General features: G+C 40.1%; 1 protein-coding gene across 1 annotated transcript in view; it reads left to right on the forward strand.

The window, feature by feature from the left end:
* The window catches only part of DNAI3 (dynein axonemal intermediate chain 3), a 68399-nt gene extending 64391 nt beyond the window's left edge, over window positions 1-4008 (forward strand). The window contains exon 23 of the mRNA XM_058538408.1: window positions 3739-4008. Coding sequence (XP_058394391.1) covers window positions 3739-3882 — 144 coding nt within the window. The 3' untranslated portion in view covers window positions 3883-4008. The remainder of the gene's footprint in view (window positions 1-3738) is intronic.
* The last annotated feature ends 16407 nt before the right edge of the window (window positions 4009-20415 follow it).

Raw genomic sequence — 20415 nt, forward strand, 5'->3', positions numbered from 1 at the left:
TTGGGCTTTTTACATTCTTCTCTTGTTCTCATGAGAGTCAAGAGGGCATTTCTCTGATTTCCTAGCTTACTATGAGTGAGAACTACCAACTGGACACCTAGCAGGATTCTATCCAATTTAAGTTTCTGAAATTTTCTATAATTTCAAAGTCCTTTAGAGACAATGGTATCTAAATACCATTTCTAGATACAATGTCAAATTTTGAATGCTTTCATTATATAGAATTTTAACACCTGGTGAATAATGCATTAGAACAGGAAGCATAAAAAGGGTGAGATATGGAATCAAGGCGTGTGGGCTCAAATCCCAGCTCTACCACTGACCAGCTACGAGGTCTGGAGAAAGGCTCTCTTGTCTTTAAAGTGAGAATACTAATAACTACCTTTTAGGATTACTGTAAGGCTTTCAGTTAAGTCACCTGACAAATAGGAGACTTTCATTACATGGGAGCTAGTATATAGACAGACGCACAAATCGATAAGAATAGTATAGAATAGAATATCCTGGAGCTGTGAATTTTGAGATAGGGGAGAAATTGGTAGAGGACACGTCCATTTTAAACTCAACCAAAAAGGAACCTAAAGCTCGGAAGCTCCCACCCTCCTCTTTGTCATTCGATATGAACTCTGTCGCTCTGTTGGTCTCCCTTGCCCACTGCAATTGCGGGTCTTTAAATATTCTGTGAATTCACCCCTTCTGTCTTTCTCACTTGAGGTCGTCTCAGTCTGTATTTCCACTTCTCTCTTGCTCATTCTCTTCCTTGCTCTTTCGTTGCCAGCAATTTCATCGCTGATCCCATCTGTAGTTTCCTTATAGCCAAATATACAGCCTCCTCCAACATAATTATTCATGTGAGACCCTCGGTCTCAATTAAAAGCACAAGATATGGAAATATTTTAATGTACTGAATTAGTGAATAGATTAATGTTATCACTATCGACAGATAATATGTCGTGTGATAAATCAGAGGGGGCCTCATTTCAAAAACATTGTTTAGTGGTGATAATGTATAAAAGAATACCAATTAATTAACTTTTCTTTGTTTTCCCCTGCTGCAAAAAAATTGGTCTTGGTCTGTTCTTTTGCACAATCACAAACATTGGTTGAAATTCTGTTGTGGGTGATAATCTGCCACCCTTCCCCAGGCCACCAGTTATCCACGATTAATATGAATATTTAAATACCATAGTGACAGCTCCTAATTATCCATATCATTAGGAGCAAGTAGAATTGTGGATAATCTAAAAATAATTTGCATGTGAAATACTTTTAAAATACCGGGATATTATAATAATCATATCTTGAAATCGTATCATGTGTTCAAGCTTCCAAAACTTCCAACTCCTTCTGTAACTTCCTTTCCATTTGACGTTGTACGCTCTTTTAAGCAGAGCTACCACTTCGCAAATTTTCTCTGGAGCTAGATTGTGGATAAGTGAATGGATTTAAAAGGGATCCTCTGTTACATTTAGAACGTGAAAAGAGTCACCAAGGAAAAACAACTAATGTTAGTCAGAAATAGCTCCTTATAAGCAACTGCTGGTAAAAGGGAAGTGGGGATTAAACAAGTTACAATATTTACAGCACTTAGCCAGTAACTGGCACACAGAAAGTGCTAGTACGTGTTCCCTATTAGTATCATGACAGAGGGCAGGGGAGGATCACACATCTGTCCAGCAGGCTGGTCTATGAGTGCCCGCAGCTGCCAGGGGTTCAGCTGGACACTCCAACAGATGCCAGGGAAATCATGCACTGCTCTCTCTGCAAACACTGAGTCTGGATACACCTCCCTTGTTGAAAAATAATAGTAATTACAACTCTATCAGCACATGACATGGGAATTTTCCTAACTGGAATTTCAGCTGGAGACCCAAAGCTGGAAAAGTGGCAGGTTCCATGTGACCCATAACCTGTGTCATCTGTATGGGACTTAGAAGAGGGAGGAATTCCAAAATATTTTGCCACCTCTTGTCAATTACCGACACTCCAGGCTACGTAAGGCAGGCAAGAGTTATGGCAAAGAAGATTGGAAGGTTTTCATTGTTTTTTTCTTGTTGTTTTTGAGAGAAGGGTGTCAGGAGGCCGTGCACTCCCCACTCCCCACTTCTGCAACACCAGACTCCGTGAGGAGACCTTCAATGGAACCACTGCTAGAGATTGGTTGCTGGCCAGGGTGGGCACTTGGCCTCTTACACCTGGCAGGAGGCTTGCTGAGCCACAGGAATGCAAGGGCCAGGAGTTACCAAGGGCCCAGAGCACAATGTCCAGGGAGAGTTTAGGGAACCCAGGCAGTAGGGCCCGACTCTTGAGGCTGGAAAGTCTGCAGGCAAGAGATTGGCTTAAACTGCCCTGACAGAAGGGAGGAGAGAGGGCTGGTGGGCAATGAACTTCTCCTGGTGGCAGAGTGAGGGGATGAGTTTTCCTGGGGCTGGGCGGGCCCTTGGAAAGTAGCTAGGCTCACATCAAATGCCCAAAGGGACTTCCTAACTGGGATGAGGCAACCTCTGAGGAAAGAGGCTGGAGGCGCACGGGGGGGGGGGGGGCATTACAGTGGGGGCCCCAAGGGGCAGTCTCCGCTTTGATATTAGACTGGCCTGGATCTTCAAATACCTGACAACAACACTATTCTAAATACCTGAAGGTGAGAGGAAATGCTATGGCATCTGTCACATATGTTACAAAAGACAGTGGTTAGAGGAACATTTTTCTTCTCCCACCCTACCAAGTCCTGCTCTTTGTGTGGACTGGTTACTGTAGCTAACATGTATTAGGTGCTTACTGGCTCTGTTCTGAGGACTTGACATGTTTAATAATTCATTTAATCCTCACAGGGCTACGAGTAGCTACAATTATTAGACATGAGGCATCTGAGAAAGCAGAGACATTAAGAAAAGAGAAGGAAAAGCAAACATATGGAAAAAATACAGCAGACGAAGGGGACGGGAACATCAATCATTGGGAACGTTCAAAGAAGGAAAATGTCTCTTAAAAATTTTTCTCTGGAGAAACTAGAATAAAAGCTTAGAGTACTGGCCCTCTTCACGGAATCCATAAAGATAGGGCTTTGTGACAAAGGAGCAGAAGGCACAGGAAGACAATAGGATGGGGAGAGGACAAGAGGAGGAGAAAGAAGGGGCTACACAGGGATGACACACCAAGATGACACGATCCTAAAGTTCATCTGAAAGACGACACATTTGAGGAAAAAAAATCTTAAAAATCATAATGACTGCCCTAGCAGATATTGCAATGAATTAAAATGCCACACTAGTTAAACCAGAGCGGTACTAATACAAACACTGACAGATCAAAGAACAGAACAGATTATTCAGACTATTCAGCAAGGTGTATTGGGTGAATTAGCTGAGTAAACGTTCCTTGTTGCTCTTCTTTACTCCTTCAATGTGCTCCTCCCTCGGTCAGTGGCAGGAGCTTGCGGGCCAGCCTGGGTTCTGCCTCTGGGAGCCCACATCCCATCCATCAGCAAATTCTGTCTGCTGCACCCCCAGGAGAGATGAGGAATCTGCACACACCTCTCCGCTCTGTGTCTGCCTCACCCTCAGAGCCAGCAGCCCCTCTGCCTGCCTGTGCAAGAGACGCCCTCCTGCCCTCCGCCCTCCCACAAACCCCTCCCAGAGAGCAGCAGCCAAGCCAACTGTTCAAAAACAGCCCCTTCTCATCCTTTAGTATTTCTAGCTGTCAGTGTTTTATGGGGTGACTTGCTTTTTTTCCCCCTAGAAAACGTATCAGAAGTCAAAAGAACTTTTGGAGGCTGAACTGAAAATGGACTATGAGAGTTACTTGGAACTTGAAAAGACTGTCCTCATCAACCTTGGCTTAATCAAAGTGGCAGAGAAGGTGTCATACATGGACATGATGTAGAAAAGCTTTCTGTACGGGTGTTTTGGGGGCTTTGTGAGACTTTCCTTTCTATTTATTCATTATTTTTTATGTAAGGTGAACTAGGAAACTAAACATTAAATAGATTTATTTATAAATATTAGGCTTTTATCTCACTGCTATTAAAACTTTTGCATTTTATAATAATAAGATATGTTTCGATTTTTGGACTGAATATGTACTGAAATTTGTACTGAATATAAACATTATTGACAATGAAATTTTCCTTTTCCGATAGTAATACAGAGCTGCAGACACTTCCACCCCCTGCTCTCGACATCACTCAGAGCCCCTAAACCCAGACAGAAGTGGAAGTCAGACTGTGCTCCTAATCATCAGGCTGCTTTTGGTCACCTCTCTAAAAAAATGCTCCCCCTGAGCCACTGCGCAGATTGTAGGCCCATGTGCTAACCAAAATATCAGCAACTGAGATCCAGGAAAATATGTATAAAAAAAGATAACACATGAAGATCGTGTTGGGTTTATCCAGGGAATATAAAGTTAATTTAACTGTAGAAATAAATCAATGATTGATTAAAAGAGAAAAGTTATGATACCAAATAGATGCAGAAAAACATTTGATGAAATTTGACATCCATTCATGATAAAACAATAATAAATTCGTAGCAACCACAAAAAGAAGGGAATTTCCTTAATCTGATGCGAGTTATCTAAAACAATCCTACAACAAACATTATACTTAATGGTGAAAGTTGAAAGCTTTCCTCCGAGATGTGGCACAAGACACAGTGCCCATTGTCGTGTCTTCTAGTTGATATCGTACTGGGGGGTTAACCAGCATGTGCACAGATGTGTCTCACTAAGAGGGTCAATGTCACAGGATAGTGACTGCTTTGGGAGGTGGGGCTGGAGGGAGAGGAGCAGGAGACGAGACTGGAAAAGCTGCTTGGAGCCAGATTGTGAAGGCCCCTGTAAACCAGGCTAAGGAAGCTGGACTATAGTTTGCAGACAATAGGGAATTAATAGAAGGGGTAAGCAGGAAGGTGACAGGATCAGCTTTATATTCAGGAAGATAAGGAATGGATTACAGCAAGGAGAGGCTCATGGCAGGAAATCCTATTAGCAGGCAGGAGTAATAGTTTGAGGCAGAAGATTAGCACGCCCTGTACTGAAGCTTAACGTGAAAATAGAAATGAAAGGCTGAGTGGATGGAGGAAGGAAGACAAAGGACAATGCCAAGGTTTATAAGTTAAGTTGCTAGAGGAAATAAAACACAAAGTTTTTTTCACTTCAAAAGTCAGGCAGATATTAGCACTTAACCATCTGTGTGCCTTCGGACAGATGACTTACAGCTTTGAAACAGATTCCCATTCTATTGAGTCAGGCTGAGAGTATTTACCTTGCAACGTTTTTATAAGGGTAATTACGCGAGCACCTGTGTGTAAGGTGGTGGTGCCCAGCACATTCGTATCATCGTTATTGGATGGCCCAGGGCTCAACCTTGCACTTGAACTTCTTTTTTTTTGTTTTCTCGTTTTTTTTTAACCCACACTCATGTCTTAGGTGAATCCATCCAGTCTCATAGTTTAAATGCTACCTATGTCCCTAGCCTGTACTTCTTCCATAGAATCAAGAGCTGTATATTCATTTGACTACTTAATGTCTCCACTTGCACGTATAATAAGATCTCAAATTTAAACCTGACCGAAATTGAGATCCTGATTATCCCTCCAAAACCCATTCTTCCTGCAGTCCTCCCAATCACCTTGCTTCAGTTGCTTGGGCAAAAACCTTGCAGTCATCCTTCATTTCTCTTTCTCTCACAATCCACAACCTAATCTGTGAGCGAATCTTGTTGACCACAACTTTAAAATATATACAGAACCTGATCACTGCCCTCCTTCCTCACTGCTCCCACCAGGGTCCAAGCCACCAGCCTCCCCCGCGTGGACTTTTGCAGTAGCCTCCTCCCTGTTCTCCCTGCTCCTATCTTGCCCCCTTCAGTCTCTCTCAACAGCAGCCAGGTGGTAGTTTTACATGGAAGTCAGAGCTGTCCTCCTTCTGCTCAGAGCTCCTCCTCGGCTTCCCGGCTCACTCAGACTATAAGCCAAAGGCTCTGCTCCCATCTGCAAGCCCTCGTGTGATCAGGCTCTGCAGTGTCACCCTGGTTCCCTCTCTCATTCTTCTCCCCTCCATCACACCACCCCAGTCATGCTCGCCTCCTTCTACACACCAGACACTTCAGGAGTGTTCCCGTCCCAGGCCATTGGTGCTTGCTGTTTCTCATTGCACTTTCTCCAGCAATTTTCCCTATTTTGTTTTCATGTGTTTCCCCCAAAGAAAAAAAATGTTTTGAGTGCCTACTGTGTGCTAGGCTCTATGATTTTAAGCACGGTGTTCAGGGTAGGTCTTCCTGGGAAGGTGGCATTTGAGCAAAGACCTGAAGAGTGTGAGGGATTTTGCCCTGTCGTCTCCTAGGAGAAGCATGTTCCATAACCCGGTCTCCCGTCCCCACCCCAGCAGACTTCTGCTTAGGTCTCCTGACAAAATTGGGCTGTGTGGCCACCCCTCAGTGCGAAAGAAGCTGGGACTACAGAGAACAGGAGTGTCATGATTGCGTGACAAAGCCATTACCTGGGGCTGGCACATGGTTGTCTCAAACAAAAGCAGGGTTTTATTCGCATAGAAGAAGGGAGTAATGGGTACGGAATAAGTGTCTGCCTCAGGGTTATCAAGTAAAGAGCTTAGTATAGTGTCTGGCATGTAGCAAGCAGTAAATATGTTTTGCTATTATTTTACCTAATTTACAAATACAACATGATTATAATATTCTTGCTATAGAAACTAAACATGGGGTTCATCTTGCTTATGAGAGCAGTTATTATCAGTTCAGTATGATATTTTCATTGTGTGTTTATAACCTCCGGTTTCCGGGTCTCATCACCTCACCAGCCTGTCTCCACCAATGGGGTCACACAAACAGCCACAATCTCGCCCTGCCTGTTTATTGGGTATCTCATCCTTCTGCAAAGGGCCTCCAGGTGTGTCCTGTAGTCCCTGGGATGAAGGTGGAGTCACATATGTTTAGAAACAAGTCCACAAGCGCCAGACACTCAAGGCTCCCGTCTCTCCGTATGCTAGAGCTGCCCAACGGCCTGTAACGTGGGGGAAGGTGCTGGGATAACGCCTCTGTGTTAGTTCAGCTCCTGCAAGGAGCAGAGCTAGATATGCAAACGCTTTACTGGGAGAGAGAGCAGGAGAAGCCAGGGTGAGCCTTCAGAACTTGATGCAGGTCTGGCGCCTATGGAAGGAGAGAGGGAAGGAAAGAGGACAGGGTAGGATGAGTCTTGGACCACTCAGCAGGCTCACTTTCCTCTGACTCCGAGGCACGGGAGCTCAGGTAAACTCACAGTGCTGCCTCCTCCCTGCCTGGGATGAGTTCTCTCCAAGGCTCTACAACTCTTCAAGCTAATGGCTTTTTCTCTGCCCAGACCCTCCACTTGGCAGACAAGGCCAGGCCTGCTGAATCCTAGCAGAGAACACAGTTGAGGCTTAAGCTAGGAAGCTAACCGCCATAACTGAAGATGTACGACTATTGGGTGTGAATGAAAACGAAGTTAACTGGTGTGCCTCCTTCCAATCCCTACAGCTGCATTCCTTTCCCCTTCCCAGCTGCCCTGGGGGTCAATCCAATCTTCTTTTTCTGCCCTTAAGTCTTTCGATCTGGCCTACAGTGTAGTGAAAAGTAAGGGGGCTTGAGATCCTAGCAGACCTGAGTCCTAATCCCAGCTTCATCACCCTAGGCAAGCTGCACTGTCCCCTAAGTCTTAGTTACATGGCCTGTAAAATGGGGATAATAATTATACCCACCTCATACAAAGACTACGTATGTAAAATACATGGCACATAGTTGGTGCTTAATAAATGTCGCCTCCTTTTCTTGCCTTGGTTTCAGGTCTACTCACAGACCCCAGAGAAACCATAGTGTTTCCTCTGCCCTATGTAATAATCTCTGATTTTAACATTTTTGTTATTATTAATCATATCAGGAATGTCACTCTCAAATATGACTCGAGGGGCTCTGCATGCCTAGTTTAATATTAGCCTTTGATCATTTTAATATGAGACCAGACATGTTGGACATAGTATTTAAAATTTGAACAGTAGCTTTCTATTTTGCAGAACTTAAAATGCTTGTGGCTACTCAGAAAATTAATCATTCTAATAATACTTGATTTATTTAGATTACATTTAATTATCATTCAGCTTTACGAAATGCTTTTTACCCACCAAGAAATGTTGTTTAATTAAACCAGCATATTTGCAGGTCCTCAGATAAACATATCATCTGTGTGCACTTCAGGTGAAAAGGCAATTGACTCCAGGAGGCGGTGGCCCAGGTACACCTCTGCAGCTTCGCTAATCCACCACTGTAAATAATTAACATCTCTCTGTGCCCTCTACCCCAGAGCGCTGCTTGGGTTAGGCGGTGTGCCACCTGGTTGCTAGGTTGCCATTGCCAGGTCAGATACTATGTAACTGAGCAAGGCCCCCTCAGCGGAAATTAAATATCTCAGTGAAGGGCGAATTAAACCCTGTGTGATGCATTCACTCCTTCCACAGCTGATGAGCTGTTTGAGGGTCACAGACTCGTGTAAAACAGCTGCACCCCATCAGAGTAGAATCCCAGACACCAAAGAAACCGACCTCGGGAGTTTATAGGGGGAGCAATGGTTTTAAAAAAATGAAGTATAATTGCTTCCAGATGCTTTCTTGTTCAGAAATCGGACACTAAAAATATATGCAGTGAGTATGGAAAATAACTTAGGTTGTGTTTCCCTGCAATAATGCCAACGCTCCAAACTTAAAAGGATAGAAAATAAGGTTTCTCGAAATCACCTTTACATGTAATATTCTAGGCTCTTTTTATTCCTTTTTCTTAAAGCAGAAAGAGAAAGAAGATGTAAAGTAGAAGATTTCACATTCTTCCCTGTCAACTAAAGATACATTTTCCAACCCTTCTTAGGATCCATATTTTTAAGAAGAGTAATTCTCTTTAAAAAAAAAAAAACTTAAAAAAAAGGAAACAACACTAAATCAAATCTAAAACATGGCAAATGTGTGCTTTATTTTAGCCTTAGTAAACAAGCTAAATTAGCAATTGAAATTGATAACGATTTTTCACTTTTAATGAAGTTTCTTGACTGTGTGGATCTAAATATAACAAATTAAAAACCAGAATAAACTTCCAATTATCCAGAATCCTAATAATCAATAACTAGAACTTGATTATTTTCTAGTTCTGCAATGAACACACGACAAATGAAATACTTAGGTATAAATCTGGTGTACAGATCTCTATGCTGAAAATTATAAGTATTGATGAAAAAAATCAAAGAAGACAAATAGAGACATCATGTTTACAGACTGGAAGACTCAGCATAAGGAAAGATGTCAATTCTCCCCAAAAGGATATACAGATTTAACGCAATTCCTATTGAAATCCCAGCAAAGGTTTTTGTAGATGTAGACAAGCTTATTCTAAAGTTCATACTGTAAGGCTCTGGGATAGTGTATTAACCATACTTTTCATTTCTGTGAATTGATGTTTTGACATCTACAAAATGGCCACTAGCTGTTCCCAAGTAAACCCTGGCCTACACAAAAATATGTGGGAACTTGAGACAGCTCAAAACGATATGCTCCACAAGTAACAGTGAACACGAATTTTTTGTGGACACCACTGTCAAACACAGCTAGCCAATCCTAAACCCGCTTACCCTGCCTCACCCATTCCTTGCAAAAGAAATCACGGTAAAGGCTCTTGCCCGTGGTTCCTTTCTCTCTCCGCCTCACGTTCCCTTCTCCCTGCCTCGGTGCTTCCCACAATGACTCTGCGTGGTGTGCTGTGTTCTCTCCAGGGAACTATGAGTATAACAAACTGTAACACTCTTTCTGATTTCGCTCTCTTGATCTGTGTCTGCTCTCGCAATACTTCACCCAAGGTAACATGGTTAAAACAGATAAAATAATTTTGAACAAGAATACAGGGGGAGAAATCACTCTTCCCTATGTTAAGGTTTACTCTATAGCTGCAGTGTGGTACTGGCATTAAGATGCACACATAGATCAGTAGAAAAGAATAGGGAACCCAGAAATAGAACCACACAAATATGCTCAACTGATTTTTGACAAAGATACAACAGCAATTCAATGGCGGAATGATAGCCTTTGCAACAAATTCTATTGGAGCAGTTGAACGTCCGTAAGCAAAAACATAAACCTCAATCTAAACCTCCCATTGTATACATTTTTTAAAACTTTACTCATTTTTAATTATTATAAATATGCATAACATAAAATTTATCATTTTAACCACTTTTAGGTGTACAGTTCTGTGCATACGTTCGCATTGTTGTGCAACCATCACCACCATCCATCTCCAGAACTTTTTTCATCTTGCAAAACTGAAACTCTGTACCCATTAAAAAAGAATTCTCCATTCCCTCCTCCCTCAGCTCCTGGCAACCCCCATTCTACGCTCTATGAAATTGACTACTCTAAGTACTTTATATGAGGGAAATCACACAGTGTCTATTCTTTTGTGACTGGCCTATTTCACTGGTCAATAAATATTTTTTATCTATCTACATCATCTTTTTAATGAATTTGTAATTCATTTGAATAACACTTATAAATGTCCTCAAGGTTCATCCATGTTGTGGAATGTGTTAGAACTTCTTTTTAATATTGAATAATATTTCATTATATGTGTATATCACATTTTGTTTAACCATTCTTCCATCAATGGACACTTGGGTTGCTTCCACTTTTTGGCTATTGTGAATAGTGTTGCTATAAACATAGGTGTAACATCTTAACTCAAAATGGATCATAGACTTAAAGGAAAATGTAAAACTATAAAACTTTTAGAAAAAAATATAGGAGAAAATCTTCAGGACCTAGGACTAGGAGAAGAGTTCTTTGACTTGACACCAAAAGCATAATCCATAAAATTGGATCTTAATAAGACTTTTGCTCTGTGGAAGAGGACGAAAAGACAAGCTACAGACGAGGGGAAAAATATTTGCAAACCACACATCTGACAAAGGAAAAGATGTAATAATAATACACAACCTTATGAAATGCTATGTGCTAGATATGATTATATGTATTAACTTACCTAATCCTCATAGTTCCCTTATGGAGTACTAGGTATTATAATTATTACCATTTTATTAATGAGGGAGCTGAAGCATAGGTTTAATAACTTACCCAAGGTCACAGAGCACAGTTGAGATTTGAACCCAGGAAATCCTACCCTCAGGTCATGCTCATTTTAACTCTTATACTGCCTCTCCATGCCCAAGGTTGTTCACACCAGGGCAGATTGGAAACAACTCACATGTCCATCAATGGGGCTGATTATGTAAATCATTGAAGAGCTCTAAAAGGCAATACTATAAATTCATTAAAATGAAGATGTAAATCTATATCTATGGACTAGAAAAGATACCCAGGATCTAGTGTTGAGTTGAAAAAGTGAGTTATAGAACAGTACATATATAATCCCATTTTTGTAGGATGTCACACGTACAACTACACATATATTATATGGACTGTGAGATGTCTGAAAGGATATTCACTAACATGTAAACTAACGATTTTTTTGATGTTCGGAGTTCTGATGATTTTTACTTTTGTCTTTGTACTTTTCCATATAGTTTGAATTTTTTAAAACAAACTACTTTTATAAAAAGAAATAAAGCCAGTTTTTAAAAATCCATTAGCTTTAAACAGATGTCATGCAAGTAAAAGAATAAAAGATATCAGAGAAATATTCCTGATGGCTTTGAATATTTTATTTTGTATTATCAAAACTCTTGCTCAAGCATATGTGCCTTGAAAGGAATGAAGCTCTACAAGCGTTTGCAAAACAGTGTTCTAAGTGTGGACATGCATACATTGCTTTATATGCCATCTACTACCCTAAAGAACCCACATCTGGAACAGGATTCCCAGCCTTGCTTGCATGTGAAAATGACCTGTGGTGACTGTAAAAGGACAAGATGCACAGCCAGAGTTGAGAATCATTGGTCAAAAGTGGGAGACGTAGGAGAACAAGCAATTACAGGGAGGCTGTCTCTCCTACCTATATCTAGCTGCTCTGAGGAAGTGCCTTCTGAACTGAGGCCTGAAGAGTCAGGCGGGTGAAGTTGAGCTGAGAGTGGAGGGACTAACAGGGTTTCTCAACATGGCACTATTGTCATTTGGGGCCAAATAATTCTTTTTTGTGGGGGCTGTCCTCTGCATTGTAGGATGTTTAGAAGTATCCCTGGCCTCTACCCACTAGAAGCAAGTAGCGCTTCCTCAGTTATGACAACAAAAATGTCTCCTGATATTGTCAAATGTCCCACCTTGGGGGGGGGGTGCAAATTGACACCCGTCTCCCCAAGAACCGCTGGGTTGAAAGGAGAGTGGGGACGTCTCCACAGGGGGAACTACACTGCAAAGTTGTAGGGCCATTTCCAAGCAAGGCCCAGGTAGTTTGGTGCAGTTAGAGTCGGGGTGGGGAAGGCAAGAAACAGGTGAGTTTAGGAGATAAGGGAGCCCTTACTTATATCAGGAAAGGCCATTATAATTCATTTTTTATCACATTTTAAATATATACCTTTGCCCCGATGTCTGCAAAACACTCATTGAAAGAAAAACAGCTAACAACAATTAACAAGTAACTGAAAAAATAGCAAAAATTAATTACAGAAGATTGTGAAATAGAGAGTTTGTAATAGTTTCCTAATAAATTCGAACTCAGTAGCTTAAAACAATGGAGATGTGTCCTCTTACAGTTCTAGAGGCCATAAGTTCAAACTGGGCCTTAGGGAGCTAAAATCAGGGTGTTGGCAGGGCTGGTTGCTTCCAGAGACGCCGGTGGACAATCCATTCCTTGCCTCTTCCAGCTTCTGGTGGCCGTTGGTATTCCCTGGTTCATAGCTGCATCGCTCTAATCTCTGCTTCCTTCTTCGTGTCACCTTTCCCTCTTCTATAGTCAAATCTCCCTCTGCCTCCCTTTTATAAGGATGCTTGTGATTACACTTAGGGCCCGTCTGGATAATCCCAATCTGGGAAAATCTCCCTGTCTCAAAATCCTTAACTATATCTGTAAAATCCTTTTTGCCATGTGAGGTAACATTCACGGGTTCTAAGGATTAGGACATGGACATCTTTGGGGCCATTATTCAGCCTACCACAAACTCATAAAAAGATTCCAAGGTTGGATGGAAATGCCAACAAAGATTTTATGTATTAGTTCACTACTTTCTCTCTGTGGAAAAAAGGGTAAAATATAAATAACAGGACACATAAAATGATCTGCCTTTAAAGAAATAAAAAGTGTAACTTAGAAAACTCTTGGGTTTGTGTATTGAAGAGCAGACTTTGAAGATATATCCTTTAGACACACTTTCTCTGGAAGGCAAAAGCAAAAGTAGTTCTCACAGTGAGTTGAAAATAACGCTATTGAAAATTTACTTTTATTGTTATTTCTCTTTTTTTTTTTGCTCATAGAGTTAAGGAATGCATTGGTCTTCAAGGCATTCAAGGAAGCAGTGGTGAAGAGTGCTCGTGGAGGAGCTAAGACAAAGTACTAAAGAGAGGAAATATTAGCCAGATCAAAATCATGATATGTAGAAGGAATCTATATGAGCATCAGTAGGAAAATGGCAGAGTATATTATACTCATCCAGAAAAAGGGCTACTCTTCACTTGTGCTGAGGGATGATATAGATTTGTTCCTTCTGATAAGGAAAGATGTCCACAAATTGTTTAAGGGAATAATCAAGTCCTACAACAATATATATAGTATGACCTATATATAAAATGTATATATGCATTTGTACAAATATGTAGATATTCATATTTCTCTGTATATGTATAGAAAGATCTGGAAATGTAGCCATCGAAATATTAATTATGTTTACTTCTGAGGGACAGAACAGGAGAAGAGGGGAGACTTTCACCATTCCAGTTTTAATGACAATCAGTGCATGGCTAATCTTGTTTAAACTATACACTTCACTCCAGATTATTTTGAAACAAAGGGACTTTCACTTTTTTTTATTTTTTTGTGAGGAAGATCAGCCCTGAGCTAACATCCATGCCAATCCTCCTCTTTTTTTGCGGAGGAAGACTGGCCCTGGGTAACATCTGTGCCCATCTTCCTCCACTTTATATGGGATGCCGCCACAGCATGGCCCAACAAGAAATGCATCGGTGCGCGCCCAGGATCCGAACCCAGGCCGCCAGCAGCGGAGGGTGCACACTTAACCACTATGCCATTGGGCCGGCCCTGGGACCTTCACTTTTAATAGGGCTATATTACTAGAATATTTTATAATAGGCCTTTATGACTTGACAATGGTTATGTTTACTCCTGAAAACTGTTAATAGATGCCACACTACTAATAACAATAGCTAACATTACATGAGCACTTACTATAGTGTCAGGTACTGTTCTGATGCTTTAACTGTCTTAACTCCTTTAATTCCCTCGGCAATTCTATGAGGTAATGGGTACTATGGTTACTCCTATTTTATAGTTCAGAAAACTGAGACATAGAAAAATTGTTACTTTCCCAAGATACATCATGAGACACAAACCAAGACTGTCTGGCTCCAGAGTTCATGCTTTCACCTGCAATATTATGCTCCTACATGAGTCTCGTATGTATAATACACACATATAAACACACATACTTTTAATAATGTTACTGGGGTATAATTTATATAAAATACACAGTATACATTTAAAGTATACAACTGGTTATGTGTTGACATATGTATATACACATGAAATTATCACCAAAATCAAGAAATAAACATACTCATCACCCCCAAAAGTTTCCTTATGCTCCTTTTTAATAGCTCCCTCTAGCATCTTCCCCCCTCAATTCCCAGGCAATCACTGATCTGCTGTTACTGTAGATGAGCTTGCATTTTCTAGAATTTTATATAAATGGAGTCATATGGTATATACTTATTTTTGTCTTATTCTTTCACCTTTGAGATCCATCTATGATGTACGTATCAATAGTTCATTACTTTTTATCACTGAATAGTATTCCATTTCATGGATAGCCCACAATTTGTTTGATGGACAATTGAGTTAATTGCTTCCAGTTTGGTGTTGGTACAAATTAGTCTGCTATGATCATTTCTATACAAGCTTGTTAAATGGATATATGCTTTCATTTCTCTGGGATAAATATCTAGGAGTAGAATGTTTGGATTATATGGTGTGTATATGTTCAACTTTTTAAGATATTGCCAGATGTTTCCAAAGTGGTTGTGCCATTTCATGTTTCCATCAGCAGTATATGAGCTTCCTCCATATTCTTGCCAATACGGTCAGTCTTTTAAAATTTAGCCATTCTATTTAGTGTATAGTGGTATCTCACTGTAGTTTTAATTCACATGTCCCTAATGACTAACGGTGTTGAACTTATTTTCATGTGTTTATTTTCCATCCATATATCTTCTTTCGTGAAGTGTTTATTCACATATTTTGCTCATGATTTTTGGAAGGTTTTGTTATTATTATTATTATTGAGAGTTGAGAGTTCTTTATATACTCTGGATACAAGTCCTTTACCAGAAGCATGCAAACATTTCCTCCCAGTCTGTGGTTTATCTTCTTATTCTCTTAGCAGTGTCTTTCAAAGGGCAGAAGCTTTTATTTTGATGAAGTTTGGTTTGTCAATTTGTTTTTTTATGGATGACCAGAGAAATCTTTGTATAACCGAAAGGTTTTCTTCTAGAAGTTTTATACGTTTAGATTTATGATCCATTTTGAGTTGATTTCTACATATCGCATGAAGTATGTTATTGAAATATTTTTTTATTTTGCATATGACTATCCAATTGTTCTAGCACCATTTGTGGAAGTCTTCCCTTCTCCACTGGATTGCTTTTGTCAAAAATCAGTTGTCCATATACATAGGGGTCTATTTCTGAACTCTCTATTATGTTTCATGGATTTATTTGTCTATCTTCATACCAATATCATACTGTCTTGATTACTGTCACTTTATAAGTCACCTTAAAATCAGATAGTATTGGTCCTCCAACGTTTTTCTTTTTTTTGAAGTTGTCGTGGCCAGTCTAGGCTCTTCATATGTATATTTATGTTAATTTACATATGCAATTCTGACTTTCATCAATTTCTACTAGGTGATTTGCTAGAAGCCCAAACCCTTTGTGACTCAAGTCCTGTGTAAATGCATTAAGGATATAGCTAAGAATGGCTGAAGTACTCTTCTGTGGTGGCTGAGGATGTAAGTACATATGGGAAGTTGAGATGGCTAATACAAAAGCTGACAATCTTTCAGAAGTGAACGTCACATGGAACTGTAGCAGCGGCATTGAGGGAACCCACACTTAACAGAAAGAACCTAGAGAAACTAAGGGAGTTCCTCTGATATTTTGTTATGCTATTCTTTAAAAGGGGGTTAATAAACTAAGTACAAATAAACGCTACCATCATTGACACCCTAGTATTTTAATCAGACGAGGCAACTGCATACTTTCAGGTAAGAGTGTAGAACCAAATGGAAGGCAAGTTTTCCCCATAGGCAGAGGAGGCAGATTCTGTTGGACATAGGAGTGAAAGGCAAGACTGGGACATCTGAGGCTCAAGGCACCAGAGCTGGCACATGGCCACAGGGGCTTGAGAAGGAAAGGATTTATCAAGAGAGGTGAGAATATGCCCAATTTTGGCCACTTTGCAGATTAACTGGGGTGCCCAATGGCAGCAATTGCCTACCAATGACCCGGAAAATCTTTACATGCTGTTTTTGGCTGCCAGTACACAGTGCAGCATTTCCACTTCCTCCTCCATTTGACGAAGGGTCCCAAAGTTCATCCTGTGACATTTGGTCACTATAGGAGGAAGCAATAGGAGATAATTTTTAGGGGATAACATCCTGTACTTCTCATGTTTCCATAAAAGGGAGAGAACTTCTCCATCTCTCAAGAGGAAAGAGTATGGGAGGAAGGCCACTTGGCCATAGACCAAAGCCATATTCTCCAGCCTACTTTTATCAGCAGTAAATCTGGTACTTTTATCTCCATATGTCTGGCTCCTATAATTGGTTCTAATTTCAGGAGGGAAAGATAGTGCTGTTGGTCCCCTACCACACCTTTATTAACACAGAGGTAGTTGGGAGGAAGATATGCTGGTAGGATAGGGTTAATAGTGTAAGGGGAAACAAAATGAAAAAGAAAATGTGGTCAGGGCCACAGCTCCGAGAAGTCCCCAAGGTAGAAACTCAGGCTGCAAGGAGTGGGCTTTGGCCCTGTTCCTGCCAGTGTGGGGCCTGCAGGGCAGCTGGGGTTGACAATACTGGGGGCTCATGAGGAATAGGCCCCACTGGGGACATAATCTCAGAAGGCTCTGACAGACCCTCCTGGCCCTGTGGTAGGAAACCCTCCACCTCTCTCCATCACCAGCTCCAGGTGAGGCTTAGGCAAGTCTGGATGTCGTGCTTTTGTCCCTTAAAAAGAGAACAGCCTGGTGTCATATGGGTCCAACTTCCAGTGCAGCTTTGACTTCTTTTGGGTACCAATATTTGTGACAGGAAAATTGGGAAGGGTGGGGACTATAACTCAGTATTTCCCAAGGTGTGCCAAGTGTGCATGCCAAGATGGACAGTCTGAATTTATTTTAGTGTGTATGTAGAAAAAATATATATGGTTAACTTGTTTATGACAAATAATACTGGTTTTCCATTTATGGCGATATGAAGTTTTACTCTAAAAATAAATTTAATTGAAAACAAGATTTTTTAGAGAAAATAAATGATGTATGGTACTTGAATATGGCAGAAATTGTGAGGGTTATGTGTGAATGATGGAAGTCTGGGATAGCTAAATGTAATGTGGAAAGGATCACAGTGTACCCAAAATATACATTACCTTTTAAAGGCTATTAATAGCAATGTTGGATCTTTCTAACCATGATAAAATCTAGGATTTGTTGTGAATTCCCATATTAAGTGACTCTTTTAGAGGTTAATTATAATCAAAGTTCATCTCCAATTCAATTTTTTTGGCTTCGAAAATAACATTTGTCGTGAAGTGTACTGATGTCTGCAACTTACTTTAAAATGTACCAAAAATTAACACAGATAATGGTGCATAGATAGATATATGATCAAGCAAATATAGAAAAATGCTTATAATTATAGAATCTAGCTGGTAGATGTATGGGTGTTCACTGTAAATTTTTCAACTTTTCTTTATATTTGAAAACATTCATAATAAAATGTTGGTGGAAAAAGACACATGCCTTCTTTTATGTATAGTTTGGTTGACTTTACAGGTGAGTTTTGACATTGAGTACAGATCAAACACAGATCCATAACCTTGGACAGACAGACCTTTATGCTCTGACATTTCTTATCTGCCAGTTGAGACAAGCTGTTTTCACTTACCTAACGATTCAAACTTGCTCTCAGGTTAAAATGTGAGTTTTACAATGGCTACGGGAGGAAAAAGTTAGGCAAGAACAGACGCAAATAGGCTGGCAACCTGCATCCCTTCTCTTGAACAAAGGTCAAGAACAAGAGATCACTGTTCAGTATCACGTGAGCTGCAGGCTCGCTGCCTCGTAACTTTCACAAAAACATCTTAAATGCAAGGGACTTGCCATATCCTTGATTTAATATCCGTTGCACTTTTCTAAAGTTGGAATTTTAAACTCTCCTTGGAAGAGTTTATTTTGAAGAGTGGGATTTCCAGTCAAAGAAGTATGTAGAATATTGAGGCCAACACCAAGTTTTCACTACATAACTACCTCCATTAAGGAGGTAAAAAGAAAGATTAACTCAAGTGACTTAAAAGCATGCCAATGGCCTTATCGAACAAATAAGGATTAAGTTAACCCAACTCAGGGGCAATATTTAGGCATTTTTCTCACTTACTTAAAAACAAACACTTGACATTGAGAAAAATAAAAACATAAAATGTAGTGCCTGTTCCCCAAAGTGGTCTCTGCTATTCTTTCTGACGAGAGTTCTACTTATAGGGTTCATTCAACTTTATGAAAATATTTTCTCTTAATAAAGTGAAAAATAGGTTTTCCAGTTCTAGCAAAAAGTGCACACTAAAGTGAATCAGGACAAAATTGAGGTTTTTTGCTCACGATTCCTGTAAAGAAAAATGATGCATTTTAACAAAAGCTTTTTAAGAGACCTTCCTTTCCTATGGTGAGATGCACTCTTTCATACACGTCATTTAAATAATTATTTCTACTGAACTCTGTAGTAAAAAATAACTATAAAAAATTGCCCAAAATTTACCAAACCACTAACTTTTTAAGTCACTAATTTTTCCAAAGCCACTCCAGTTCCAAAAGAAACACAAGTCATTAAAAAAAAAAAAAAAAAAAGACAACATTATTTTCTTAACCACAGATAATTTATTTCTCAGGCGTGAATATCTGAAAAATTACATAGACGTTGCATCTCACAGTCCTTAGTCTTTTCCTGACAAAAAGACACCCATTCTCTGAGAATCCCTTTACATTCATTCATTTATTAATAATTAACTGAATATCTTCTATGTTATAGTTCCTAGGCATATAGCAATGAACTCGATACACAAGGTCCCTGCTGTCATGGAGATTACATTCTAGAAGGGCGGATATAGATAATAAACAAATAAACAAGGTAATTTGTGATAAAGGTCTTGATGAAAACAAGCCAGGGTGATATGACAAACAGTGACAATGGGTGTGGATATATTTTAAAGTTTTTCATCTTAAATTTCATTTAAATGTAAACAATTTCCAAAATTATAAATATCCATAATCAAATAGTACCATAACTATTTGGTATTTGTTACAAGAAACAGAAATCTCCATCTTCTTCCTTCCCAAATTCTCAAGGCTTTGAGAAAAGAAAACCCCAGGTTACTGATGGGGTTTTCATAGGCAGCCTCTGAAGTGACATTTGAACAGAGAAGTGAAATGACAAAAAAGAGCTACCCAAGTAAGATCAAGGGAGAAAGAGCTTTCCAGATAGAGAATGGCAAGTGCAAGCCCTAAGACAGGAATGAGGTCCTCAGTGTTGCTAGAGCACAGGGGAGCAAGGGAAAAGGCCTAGGAAATGATGTGGTTTATCTTTTTAAAAGATTACGGTAGCTTCTACGGATGGAATGGATTGTGGGTGTGAAGGGGAGAGAGTGGTAGCAAAGAGACGAAGTAGGAAGAGATTGAGAGATGATGGTGACAAGGGCGTTGGTAGTGACAAACAAGGCACAGTTTCAGGACATGTAGCAGAGAATGTTGACAGGTTGGGTATGGAGGTGAGAAAGACTCCAATTTGGGGGCAATGGGGTGAGATGAAGTGTGGATATTTGTCACTGCTCAGCCTGCTCAGCATCTGAATCCTTTCTTATATTCATAGAATTTACCACTGTGTAAGTTTCAGGGAAAGGATGCTAGCTAATTGCTCTCTGATTCCCAGAAGCTGGGGCACAATCTGTCAGGGCCTTTGA

This window comes from Diceros bicornis, chromosome 4 (genome assembly GCF_020826845.1).
Source record: "Diceros bicornis minor isolate mBicDic1 chromosome 4, mDicBic1.mat.cur, whole genome shotgun sequence".
NCBI lineage: Eukaryota > Metazoa > Chordata > Mammalia > Perissodactyla > Rhinocerotidae > Diceros > Diceros bicornis.